This window comes from Pyrgilauda ruficollis, unplaced genomic scaffold, assembly GCF_017590135.1.
Source record: "Pyrgilauda ruficollis isolate IOZ18807 unplaced genomic scaffold, ASM1759013v1 scaffold79, whole genome shotgun sequence".
In the NCBI taxonomy this organism is placed as follows: Eukaryota; Metazoa; Chordata; class Aves; order Passeriformes; family Passeridae; genus Pyrgilauda; species Pyrgilauda ruficollis.
The window spans coordinates 4769795-4782451 of record NW_024529821.1 but is presented as its reverse complement, the minus strand read 5'-3'; the positions used below and the strand labels follow the sequence as shown (position 1 = coordinate 4782451).

At 52.1% G+C, this 12657-nt stretch overlaps 1 protein-coding gene across 1 annotated transcript; it reads right to left on the bottom strand.

Annotated features, from left to right (window-relative positions):
- Positions 1-4813: 4813 nt before the first annotated feature.
- CRYGS (crystallin gamma S) lies at positions 4814-11461 on the bottom strand. Its single transcript, XM_041487003.1, has 3 exons — positions 11367-11461; positions 6928-7170; positions 4814-5100 (listed from the first exon to the last, which is right to left on the bottom strand). Exons 1-3 carry the CDS (start codon positions 11385-11387, stop codon positions 4828-4830), a joined length of 537 nt encoding a protein of 178 aa, XP_041342937.1. The 5' UTR covers positions 11388-11461; the 3' UTR covers positions 4814-4827.
- Positions 11462-12657: the final 1196 nt, after the last annotated feature.

The following is a 12657-nucleotide window of genomic DNA, read 5'->3' as shown; positions in this document are numbered from 1 at the left end:
GTGTGTAGTTCTGAGCTTCGTATTAGGGAATGGTGAGCTCTCTGCACAGAGTAGGGAGACAAAACAATTCCTTCTCTAGCTGGGGATCAAGGACAAATGATCCAAATTTCATACCCAAGAGCACAAACAACAGCAGAATGAAGAGAGAAAAACAAGAGGGATGGGACTTCATAACCTAAAGCTGTAACTGGACAATTAACTCCAATATGAAAATGGACCACAAATTATAAAAGTGTGAGACCTCATGATGTGGTTGTCCATTCTGTGACCATTTTGGGTTCATCTGGGGTGTAGCCCTGGCTGGGCTCTTGCACTGCCCAAATTGGATCCATGGAGGCCTTTTAATAAATCCCTACTTTGTTTTTTAGTTCTGTCTAGGCTCTGTTCTAGGTCAGCCTTCACAAGGCATCACCTACAGGCTCAGAGCAGGATGGAAGGAGCATCCTGAAATCACAGCTGAGCCAGGGCCAACAGGGAAGGCACAGGGTGGGTCACACATAAAACAGAGGAAAAACAACATCTGGAAAGCGTTTTTGCCAAAATCAAAGTGGGGGCTGCACTCATTGGGAAGGACCTTCAGACTGCCCAGGTAGGGTTTGAGGAGAATCCCTCATTCAGGGACTTGGGGTTCAGTGAGCAGGTGGTGGGAAATGCAGGATCTGAAGAGGCAGGGCTGCAAGGGATGGCAATGCAGTGCTGCCCTGAGTCACAGAATCATGGAAGCACAGAATCATAGACCATAGAATCATGGAATCATAGAGTTATGGAATTGTGAAATCACAGAATTATTGAATTGCTTAAGTTGGAAAAGTCCTCTAAAAGCACCAATTGTTCCCCCAGGACTGCCACGCCCACCCCTAAACCAGAAATCAAGAACTGAAATCAAGAACTAAAATCAAAAGAGTTTAAACAAAAGGATTAAACATCTCCTTTGTCCATCCAACACCAAAACCATTAATTCTGCAGTTTTGAAAACATTGGTTTTCTTTAACTCCTACCAAAGTGGCCTTGAATTTCTCTGGTGTGCCATATCTCTGTCCCTAAGTGCCACATCCACACACTTTTTGAGCCCTCCCAGGGATGGGAGGGAAGGGACAGTGGCTCTCATTCAGGAGTGATCTTTGCTGGCAGAACAAAGATGCATCAAGGTGCTGACACCTTGAGACCAAGGAGAACGAGCAACACCAGGGGAAGACCCACAAAGCCCTGAGGACCTCAGGAAGAGGAGGGAAAATGGGAGCATGGGCTGGTTGGGGTGGCTGCGTCCCACTGTCAGGGCCTGGGAGCAGTTTGGCGGGGGAGCAGAGCTGAGTTTGAGTGTCCCACTGGGACTGTGCAGTAAATTCCAGGCCAGATCCCAGAGATGTGCTGCTCCATCACAGTGACATCCGTGCCCCATGCTGGGCCACCACCAGCCAGCTCAGGAAAAGAACAAATTGGCAGCATTCAGAGGAATATTCTGTAGGCACACAGTTTGTGGTGATTGGGATGGGGCCCAGCCTCATCCCCAGTGGCACAGCTGTGAGCAGCAGGTGAGCAGCACTGACAGCAATGAGCCATGGAGTGCCCAGGGGCACTGACCAACACCAAAGGGAGCAGAGGGCACACAGGGGCAGTGTGTGAACATGAGGGGATAAAAGGCTGGGCTAGAGAACAAGAAGGACAGACGCAGCTTTCTGAAGTGGTGTGGTGTTACTCTGTAGGGGTTGAGGCTTTCTGAAATTGTGTAGTGACGGTCTGTGTATCGTGGCCGTTTCCACTGCAACAACATTCTTCATTTCCAAGCACATAATTTCTGTCCTCTGGCAAAATAACACCCGCCTCCGCTTTTGCATTTTGTCAGGCTGAACCCAAGGTGGAAAAGGGAAGAAACTGGAGACCATTGGCCTTTGACAACTGGGGAGATCTCTGCAGCAGAGGTGCTGTGGGCACAGATTGAGGCTCCCCTGTCTGCCTCCAGAGCTGGAGGGAAGGGATGGGTCAGCAAGGACAGGTCAAGGAGCAGGAGAAAGGACCAGGATGTCCTGGAATCCACTGGGATGACCAGCTCTGAGGGGGATGTTCTTTCCTCCTTCAACACAGTGCCACTTCCCACCATTGCCCCATCCCATCCAGGCCTTCTTTCCCCAGCAGCTGGAGAAAAATTTTGGAGGAGAGAGGCACAGGAAGGAAAAGAGGTGAAAATTACAGCAGGTCCTTGGGCACCAAGGGGATGGAAATGAAGGTGACTTCAAAATTTCCAAACCAGCCAATGCCGGGCAGGCTGAGGAGGGGGGACAGAAAGACAGCCACCTCTGCTTCTAGAAGTCCTCACACACCCACCAGATTACGGATGATGGAGGAGAGGAATGCCTCATACCAATTAATTCCCAAAGTGTAATTAACATCTGGGCCTGCTCCATGTGATCCCCAGCTGCTAATGAAGCATGGCACTGCTTTAATTCCTGCTATGCCACACCATCTTCTCATTAAATCCAGGAGCAGGTTCCATCACATTTCCCTTAGAGGAAAAAAGGGAAAGACAGAGAAATGGAGCAGGATTTGTCTCAATGAAATATGATAGATTAGAGTTTGCTGGATAAAGAAAGTAGGGATGGGGGGAGGGCATGGAATGGGAAATTTCATAGGTGTGTGCACATGGGCATGTGGAAATTCTCTCTCCCCATGACCTCCTTACACCCCATCCATCAGCCTGGGGTTGGCTTATTCCAAGCAGCAGAGCCTTTGCTCATGTCTAACAGGCCCACCGGACACAATCTGCATGCCAATTACTGGAGCAGACCCCCTGATACTGGGGAATGGAAATTAGCTGTCAAGGAAAACCCGGCATCAGCACGGCTGGGCTTGCATTGCTGCGCTCCCCGCTCATCTCCACGGGCGCCCTGCTCCACCGTGGCAGGGGAAAAATGGAAAAAGTCATCTGGAATCACAATAAAATAAAAACTAATGGTAAAAAAACACCCAAGTAGCAGTTTATTGTTATCTGTGTCAGTTGCAAGTGTTGAGGACACAATGTTCACCCAAGGGCAAGAGCCTGGAGGACAAGGAAAAGGAGGGAAGACTTGGGATAATTGGGTTTTAAAAGTGGGGAGATCAGCAGTGAAAGGGGAGGGCATGGGAAAATGTTACCTTGAGGACAAACCAGATCCAGGTCTGGCTCCTCCAATGCTCCAGGGTAGATGCATACCAGCATCCACAGAGCTGGAGCATCCCAAACCCATCCAGTGCAGGGCATGGGGAGAGTGGGACATTGCCCAAAATCAGGGTGGGAGGTGGCTAGAAATGCACTGGGTGGAGCTCACCTACCTACAGATTTTTCATCCACAAGAGAGACAGCAACAGGCTCACTGTCACAAAAACTCAGGAGCCAGGCTGTGCTCAAGCTGCTGTCCTTGGAGAGTTTTGCCAGGAGCCAGGGGGGAAAGGGGAGCTGGAGCTGAGGGCTGGTTGGTCCTGGAGAAATATTATGGGGAAAAATACAGTGAAACCCAGCCATGTTGCTGGATCATCTGCATCCTGCTGATCTGTGATGGAGAGGAGTGAGGAGGGATGGAAGTGAGTGAAGATGCATCACTGTTTACAGGGGAAGGCTGGAATAGGGCAGGGTGGTAAGGGAGGGGGTGATAGCAGGGAGAGGAGGAAGAGGAAGAAGGGGAAGGCGATTTTTCAGCTCATCTTTGTGCCGGGGGAAGTCCAGGGGGCTGGACTTGGCAACTCCTTCTCATTCCCCACCGGCAGCAGCTTTCCCAGGAGGTGGCAGCCCCGTGGCTTGACAAGCATCCCTTCCCCTGGCTCCCTGCTCTGTAATAACCTCATACATCAATGGGAAGAGACTGCAGAGCATGGCTGGGAGGGCTCTGCTGCCACCTCCAGCCTCATTGTCCCAAAGCCCCTTGGCTCTGTGTGCAAACAGGCTGCAGCTCCCCAGGGTTCCCAGGGGAAGAGTGCCCAGCCATCAGTTATTCCTGCCCAGGAGGCTGTGCCTAGGATCTGCCCCTCCTCTGGCAGCACAGGGCAAAACGGGATGTTCCTGGTGACAAACTGGGCTGACTGGGAGCCCCCTTTACTCTCTGCACATCTCAGGTGTCCAGGGAGCTCTTCCTGCCCTTCAGCAGCCATCTCCCAGAGGAACTCACTGCCTCTATCCCACATCCAGTCTGCTCTCCTGCTTCCAGCTCCTGGCTCCATGTGGTGCCCAGCCCCAGTTTAAGCAGCTGAATCCCTTGGCCCACACCTCCAGGGGCCATCCTGTACCTGACACGCTGGGCTGCCAGTGTCCCCACCATTCCCCATGGAGATTATGGCTGTCCCCCTCCTGCTCCATCTGGGATCTCCATTTTTTTCCCAATCCTGTCACCCTATCCATCATGAGAAGCACAAACTCATCCAGTACCAGGACAGCAGCTGCCTGCTCAGGGTGTCCAGGAGGACACATGGCACTGACAAAAACCTCATCCCTTCTCCCAAGCCACCACGGAGCAGCAACAGAGCAGGCAGGGACTCCACAGGGACATGACAGACCGAGCCACCCACAGCCACCACCGAAAACTGGAACCCAGGGATGTGTGGCCCCACCACTCCACCGGGATGCCCAAACACTGGAGCACAAACTCCAGCTTCAGGATGGCTTTTTCCTAAAGGATCAGTGGGACAGAGGACAGGGAATGGGGAAGGGGGTGACAATGAGGCAGAGAAGACTCCGCTCCACCCCAGCTCCCCCGAGGCAGGACGTGTCGCACGAAAATCCCGGGAATAAGGCGGACAAGGTGGAGCTGAGCGACTCAGTTGCTTTATTGGGGGGGTGTGGCAGCCCTCCACGGGGCTGGCTCACTCGGAGATGCTGCGGAAGGACTGGACGGCGGGGCTGGCCGCGCCCCACTCCACGGGCTTGCGGTACTCCCCCTTGGGCAGCACGTACTGCCGGCCCCGGTAGTTGGGATGCTCGTAGAACACCCAGACGCCCTCCAGCACCCTGCAGGCGTGCACCTCACGCATGTGCCACTCCTCCATGATGGAGGGGCAGTCTTCGGTGGCTTCGAACATCTGCCCGCCAAAATCTCCCTTCTCAAACACCTGGATGTGGCTTCGGCCTCCACTTGGCTGGGGGGGAAAAAAAAAAAAAAAAAAGGAGAGAAAATCATAGAGTCATGGAAAGGAAGGGAGTTAAAGATGATCCAGTTCTACCTCCCTGCCGTGGGTGGGCACTCCTCCCACTATCCCAGTTCCTCCAAGCCTCATCCAACCTGGCCTTGGACACTTCCAGGGGTGGGGCAGCCACAGCTGCTCTGGGTGACTTCATTGGCAACCAGAGCATCAGATGGAGGCACTGACACGTCCCAGCTCTGACACTGGGGCAGAGTTTGGGCACAGCCAGACTCCAATCAGGTACCAGCCACGCCAGCACACCAGAACAGGGCTGAAATCTCACCTCAGCCTCCAAAAGCACAGGGGGAAGCAGCTGGGGTATATTTTAACAGAGCATCACATGCAGAACAGGGATAAGCTTGAGTCAGCAGTGCTGGTCTCGCTATCCCGGGCAGCCTTGAACCCCTCAGTGCTCCTTGTGAGCATCAGAGAGCCAGACCCCCTCCAGTCCCCTCTCCTCTGGGCGGAGAGGGGTTTAATGAGCTGCTGACCCCGGCCGGGCTGTGTTGCTGCGGAGGCAGCACTGGTTCCCACCGGGATTGGAAGCGCTCCTTGCCCGAAGGCTCCGCGGCAGCGCCTGATCTGCAGCTGCCTGGACACCTCTTCCCTGCCTCCCCAGCCCACTCCCTCCTTGCCAGCCCCAGCCGAGCTCTGCGGGGTCTCAGGTTCTCCCCAGGACAGGGGAAAGCCAGGACCAGGTGGATATGAAGGATAAGGCTCCCACATTTCATCCTGGTGGAGGAAGCTGTGCTGCTCTTGTGTCTCACACGTGTTTTGGCTCCATGTGCTGCTCTTGTGTCTTGCACATGTTTTGGCTCCATGTCTTAAGCCAGATAAGTGCTCTGAATGGGCTGAAAACTCTCCTTGCCCCATGAAAAGGGATTTAGACCCAGCTCAAAGCCAGAACAAGCTCAGAGGGCTCCCAGGCAGAAAAGCAAAACCCTTTCTCAGTTGTGAGACCTGCTCCATGCAGTGGGAATTCACAGCCATGCTCCAAGTCAGCAACCTGTGGATTGCCAGAGCCTGCCCCACTACTGGAAAACCTCAGCAGCAGCAGCACCAATCCACACTTCATCCACAATCCCAGTTTTAAAGGATGCCCCTCCCCACAGGCTTCCCAAAAGGATCATTCCCTCTGTTCCTTTCTCCCATCATCAGTTAGGAGGGGATGAGCACACCTTCTGTGCTCTCCTCACACCAGGAGGCACCAGGCTGCTCCAAGCATGGCCAAGGAGGGCTCCAGGAATCCCTCCTGTTCCTGGGCACTCCAGGCTGCTACTGGGCTTGGTCCCTCCACACCCAGAGGAGTTTGGTGACACTGATTCTGTTCCCTGTATTGGAAGGGAGTCCTGGCTTGCTAGAGAGGAAACTGGCCCTCATTCCAAATGTTCCTGCAAAATCTGCATTCCACTGTTACAGGCCTTGAGCCTGTTGGATCAGTTGGTTACACATCAGGGAAAAGGTGAGAGGCAAACTTTGGAGCAACCTGCCTGGACACTGAAATCCCTAAAGGAACATCCTGATGAAACTACACTGCTTTTCTTATGGAAACTCACCCACACTCAAAGGGATCTGCCTTTTCCCACTGCAATCCAGAGTGGGAGACATTCACCTCCTCCCCACACCAAACACCTTGCTACTTCCAGAGTGGGACCGCGGGAGCAAACCCTCTGCAGCCACCCCCTCTGTGGCTCCCCAGAAGATGGACACCACATTCCCCCAGGTGAAACCCTCCCACGGTGGGAGTAAACGGCACATGCCCTGGGAAGGGGCGACACCTACGATCTGGATGTACTTGCAGGAGCCCAGGCGGTCGTTGAGGCCCATCCAGTGGTGGTAGTCGGGGTACTCCCCGTGGGTCAGCACATACATGTTCCCAGCATAGTTGGGCCTCTCGTAGGCCACCCAGGTGCCTCCATCCACACGGATGGAGTTGCAGCGGCTCAGGTAGCTGTGGAAATCGGGGCAGTCGCTGTCACACTCGTAGTAACGGCCCAGGAAGTTCTTGTCTTCATAGAAGGTGACCTGAAATGAGCAGAGGGGGCAGAGTGGGGAGGTTCCTCATCCAGAACATCTCCATATTCCAGCCACATCATGGCAGGAAATACCTGAAAGCAGAGCCCTTGAGATATCAGAAATCATCAAGTCCAGCCATGGAACGGGACCAACTGCAGTCAGTCAGACTAATTCACCTCTCTGGCCCCAGTGCCTCCAGCTGCCACCAGTGTTCTGCCCTTCCCAGACCTTTGTTCTGTCCCTGTCCAACACAACACTCCCGTGGAGAAGTCCCTGTCCTTTTTCCAACAAAACACTATCAAAGCAATTCCCTCTTGCCTTCTCTAATCAGGAGTTACTAAATTGTGGCCAGAGAGCTGTGAGAAGTCAATGGAATGTACAAAGCAGGTTTCTGGGGAGATGGATGGGTCTGGCAGCACTGGGTTAGCAGCTGGACTTGATGCCTTTAGAGGGCTTTTCCAGCCTTGACAATTCCATTATTTATGTTGACTTACTGAATGTTTGCAGTGAGATCTTTTCTAATAAGGGGGTGGAGAAGTCTCTTTCCTCCCAGCTCATGTCTTCAAGTCCATCCTTGTTCCCACTAGAACAACCCAAAACTTCCTTTCTCAAAACTCACTGCCCAAAGCTGGACATCACACAAGCTTTGCCCATGCCAGGAGAAACTAAGGGAGCATTCCATGTGCGTGGTGGGGAGCAGTTTTATGGATATCCAAGGATTGTATTTGCAGTTCTGCTTTGGTTGCTGCAAGTCCATGAAACCTCTGACAAATTCACGATCCATCCCCACATTTCTTTCCCAAGAGCTGCTCTGTAGCCAGGCTGCTGACCCCAAAGTACTTTATCCTTGGTCATAGCCTGGCTTGAAATGGTCTTGGGAGCTGATTAGTGAATCCCATTCCTCCCACCTGAGGCATCCCCCACCCAGCCAGCCCTGCAGAGGAGACCCAGTTTTCCTCAAAAATCCTTTCATGAAAATATTGCCAAGCCCTAGAGCAGACCAGTCTTTTCTCCAGCCCCATTTTTAGATCCTTCCAGGTGACAATTACTCATCAAACATTGCTCTTCTCCAAGAGAATTCCCAAACCATCACATCTATCTTGACTACATCCCTTGCATGCTCACGACACCAGATGGTCTAGAGAGACTCTTTCTGGCCACACCCAACACGCAGTGGTCCACAATCCATTTTTCCCATGTTTTTTTTCCATACTTTGAGTATTAAGATACACCTCCACCTGCTGTACTTCACCTATAGTGCTTCGGCTACTGGTATTGATGTAACCTGCCTGCTCTTAAAAAATCATTCTTTGTCAGTGTTTCAACCCAAATCCAGGACAACTCTCTCACTTTTTATTTTTAATCATTTGTTTTGTGCTAAAAATTAAATTATCCGGAGTTTTCCTGGAGCTGGTTGGACAGCGTGTCCCACCAGCCTGACCAAGGGATCTAGGGAGTCAGACTGATCATGCCAGAGGATTCATGCTCTTGATTTTGTGGCCTGTTACTTGACATTTATTAGGATAATGCTATTTTCCTCTTAATTTCAGGGACTGATTTGCCAGCACAAAGCAGTTGGTGCACACAAAACCACCTGTTCCCTAACATCCTGAGAAAGCTCTTCCCACCTTCAGTGGAGAGCTGGGAACCACTCTGACCTTTCCAGCAGTGAATAAAGGCTGGAAAGGAGAGCACTGAGTGCCCAGTTCCTGTTTTCCCACTCTTGGGCAGTTAACCACACAGGCCAGGTCTTCCCAGCCACAACCCACTGCCTTTTCCAGATCCTGCTTCTGGATCATTGTCCCTAAAGATATCACCCAAAAAATCTGCCAGCCTGACCCAAAGGCAACACTGAAAGCTCTGCTCACTGGGTTTGGCAGTCATGCATCACCAGTCACCCTCTTCTTGAAGCCAGTGGTGAAGGAAGCCACAGCACCCCTGGAAAACCCTCTGCAGGGATTCATTTATTCCCAGTGTAGCATTATCCTCTGCTAGGATGGCTGATCCCTCTCTCCAGCATCTGTCCCCAAGCTCTGATCCTGTCCCACTCCTGTCCAACGTGGCTGATGATGAACTCTGCCCAGTGTGGATCTGCTTTCTGGGCAGAGGGAGCCTGGAAGGGCTCAAGGCCAGGTTGGATGTGGCTTGCAGCAACCTGAGATAGTGGAAGGTGTCCCTGCCCATGGCAGGGTGGAACTGGATGGGCTTTAAGGTCCCTTCCAACTCAAACCATTCTGGAATTCAGTGATGTTCCTTCCCCACCCAGCCTAACACAACCAAACTGGAGCCTGGCAAAGCTTCCTAATGTTTCCAGGGGGGCATTTCCCCTATAAAACTACAAAGCCAAAGAAATCCAAAGGCAAGTTAAGGATATGGCTGTTCCTACAGAACTGTGTCCAAACTAAGTGCTGCTCCTTGGTTTAATTTCAGAATTCAAGGGGTCCTCCCCACCTGTTCTCCAGCACAGCCCTTCAGACACACCCTCAGCTCCTTTCAGACCTTTGCTTCCCAGCTTTCCTGCATGGATTCAGGCACCAACAGAGCAGGTTGATGTCTTCACCCATAGAATAATTACAGATTCCAATTCCAGATTTGCAGCTTTGTTTCTGTCCCGTCTCACTTGCAGGGAAATCGCTTTCCTTCAGCCAAACCCTGCAGGAGCTCTGCTCCCAGCACTCCCCTGTTAACCTCTCCATGCCCAAACCTTGCCTTTTGGGGGTTACCAGGCACATACCACATTTGCCAGAGCAGATCTTCCTTGCAGGAATGTAAAACTCTCACTTTGGTTACCTCACCTGAGTTATCACATATTTCTTTTCAACAGTAGATTAGAAGAAAACTCATAAAAAATATCCAGTAGTGCCTCCTCTGTCAGCAGTGATCCCTTTCCAGGGCAGATCACTCACCGGGGTTGTGAGCAATGGTGTTTAATTCCTTACTTTGCCCTTTTCTTCTCCCTGGAATGTGCTAAACAAAAGCACAGCATAGAGAAATAGGAGATAGCTCCTCCTGGCCATCTTGCTGCCCCCCAGCAGCACATATTCCATTAATTCCCCATGCCACACTCCGAGGGGACACGGCTTTCAGCAGGGGAAAGGCAGAATGTGCTCAAGGATTTCCAAGCTAACAGGAGACTCAAGGATGGAGCAGTTGCAGTTCCCCAGCACCTTTTTTAGGTTCAGGTAGAGAAAGTTTGCACCCCGGGATCCAGGAGCCACCAGCACACCCTCCTTGGCTTCCCAGCCCAACAGCCCAAGTCCTGAGAGCCACAGAGCAGAAGGACATGGAAGAGCCAGGACCAGATCTCCCATGGCATTGCCCAGTGCCTCCAAACCCACTGTGCTTCCAAAGCCCCTTGGGTCTCACAGCCTCCACAGGCTAAAAGGAACCCAGCCCAAAAGCTAAACTCAGATGAAGTTCTTCCTGCAGCCTCCTAACAGTGTTTGGCATTCCACAGGGGACACTGACCCAAGTCCTCACCCTCCTTTCCTTTCCCAGCTGTTTCTCCCTGCCCAGTCCCAGACCCAGTACAAGTTCTGTGGGATCAGCCAGCTCAGCTCTGCTAAACCCAAGCCTGAGGAGCTGGATCCCACTGAGATGTCACTCCAGCTGAAGCTGAGCTTCCCAACCTACCTCCTTCTCCGATTTCAGTTCATCCCTGCCGATTGCGCCGAATCCCAAGGCCAGTGTGCATCCCTCAGGAAACACTATTCCCTTCGGCGCCGTGGCCATCCATGGAGCCCTTCTGTCACAGCACACCCTCTGCTCCACCATGGAAAAGGGATGTGGCAGCTCTGCTGGTGCTGGCAGTCAGGCTCTCTCCAAGGGAGCCTTCCATGAGACCCCGCTCTGCAGGCGCAGCGATTCCCGGCGGGCACAGCCCCTCCACCCCCAATTCCCAAGGCACCAGACCCTGCTGATTTAGAACCATTTCAAAATGCCTCCTCACCACTCACTGTGCTTGACTCCATCCTCTGGCAGAGCCACACCTAGAGGAACCAGCCAAAATCTGGGAAAATACTTGGGAGGGCTCAGCTCCAGCTTCCCTCCACGTGAGGAGGGATTTCAAGCATCTCCCCCTGCCCACACGCTGATAGAGGGGGAAGCTGTCAGCAGAACAAAGAAAACAAAGTTTCTCCACAATTCATCCCTGCAAAATTCTGCACTTTTAGCCAAAATCATGAATACACTGCAAACAAGCTTACCTTGGTTCCAGCTCTGGACATTTTCCGTTCCAGCCAAGCTCCCCTGTGCCGGAGGAACGTCAGCAGCTGTTACAAACAGCCAGGATCCGAGGTGCCCTTTTTATAACGGGCTTGTTTTAAACCAGACAGCCGCTTTGTCATGAGAATAGGATCCAAAAATTGAGTCAGTGATTCTGAGGCTATAGCCGATTTCCAGAAAAGCAAACAGGATTATGGAATAAAGGAAGGCTTCGCCATCCTCCCTTTGTTACCATTTGCTGAGTCAGAACACCAAAACTCTGCCAAATGCACTCAAAACACGCAGCCCCCTGCCAAGGACGGGCGGTAATTTGGCTGCTCCCTCCCTTCCAAGCTTGTTAAACAAGAAGGAATCCTCGTTGGCTCTTAGAGACCCACCCCATTTGTAAGGAGGGCACATGGTATTCATCAGGGAATGTTCTGTGCAGTGAAGGATGCAGTTAAGGAATGACAAACAAGTGCTCAGAGCAGACATCAGAGGCTTGCAAAGGCCAGCTCTGCATTGAAAGCTCTCAGTGGAGACATCTGTGCAGCAAAGAGGCTGCAGATTTTCCTGGGACACCCTCAGCTGGAGCCACACTACTCCAAACACCTCCTGACATAGCGGGTAAGGAGGATGTGTGGCCACCTCCCCACCCCCCACAGAGTGATTTCACACATCAAACAATGCCCAAATTTCTGTTATCTCTGCAAGTGTCACAAATTCAACCCCAACTCTCAGCCCAGCACCTGAGGTTGGAGCAGAGGAGTTTTCCCTTCAGCCACACTCCGGCCCTGGGAGCGGGGAGGCCGAGGATCACTGGCTTCCACAGCCACCCCCCCGCCAGTGCATTATGAAAAACCACCTCTGCAGCTATTCAGTGCCCCAGCCCAAAGGCTTAGTGAGACAAAGGGACACGAATTTGGCACAGCAGTGCCCGAAACACGCAGCCCCTCTTTCAAATCTGTCAGGACAAGCACTCTCGCAACAGCAGCTCTGTAAATGCAGGCAGATGGGAGAGCCTGGGGCACACACAATCAGCAGCTGCTCCTCTTCCCATTTTAGGAGCCTTGAATCACCCAGAGCTGTTGCTCTCACTGAGGCCACTTGGATTGATTTAGTTTTTAACTCCTGAAGATCAGAGATCAAGCACAAGCTGGGTTCTATCACCAGGTTTACAGCTCAAAGCTGTGGTCACTTCGCACATCCCTTCCTTTAGAGGTTGGTTAAATACAATAAACTTAGATTACATAAATAGAATAAATACAATAAACTCACCTCACCTGCCTGCCC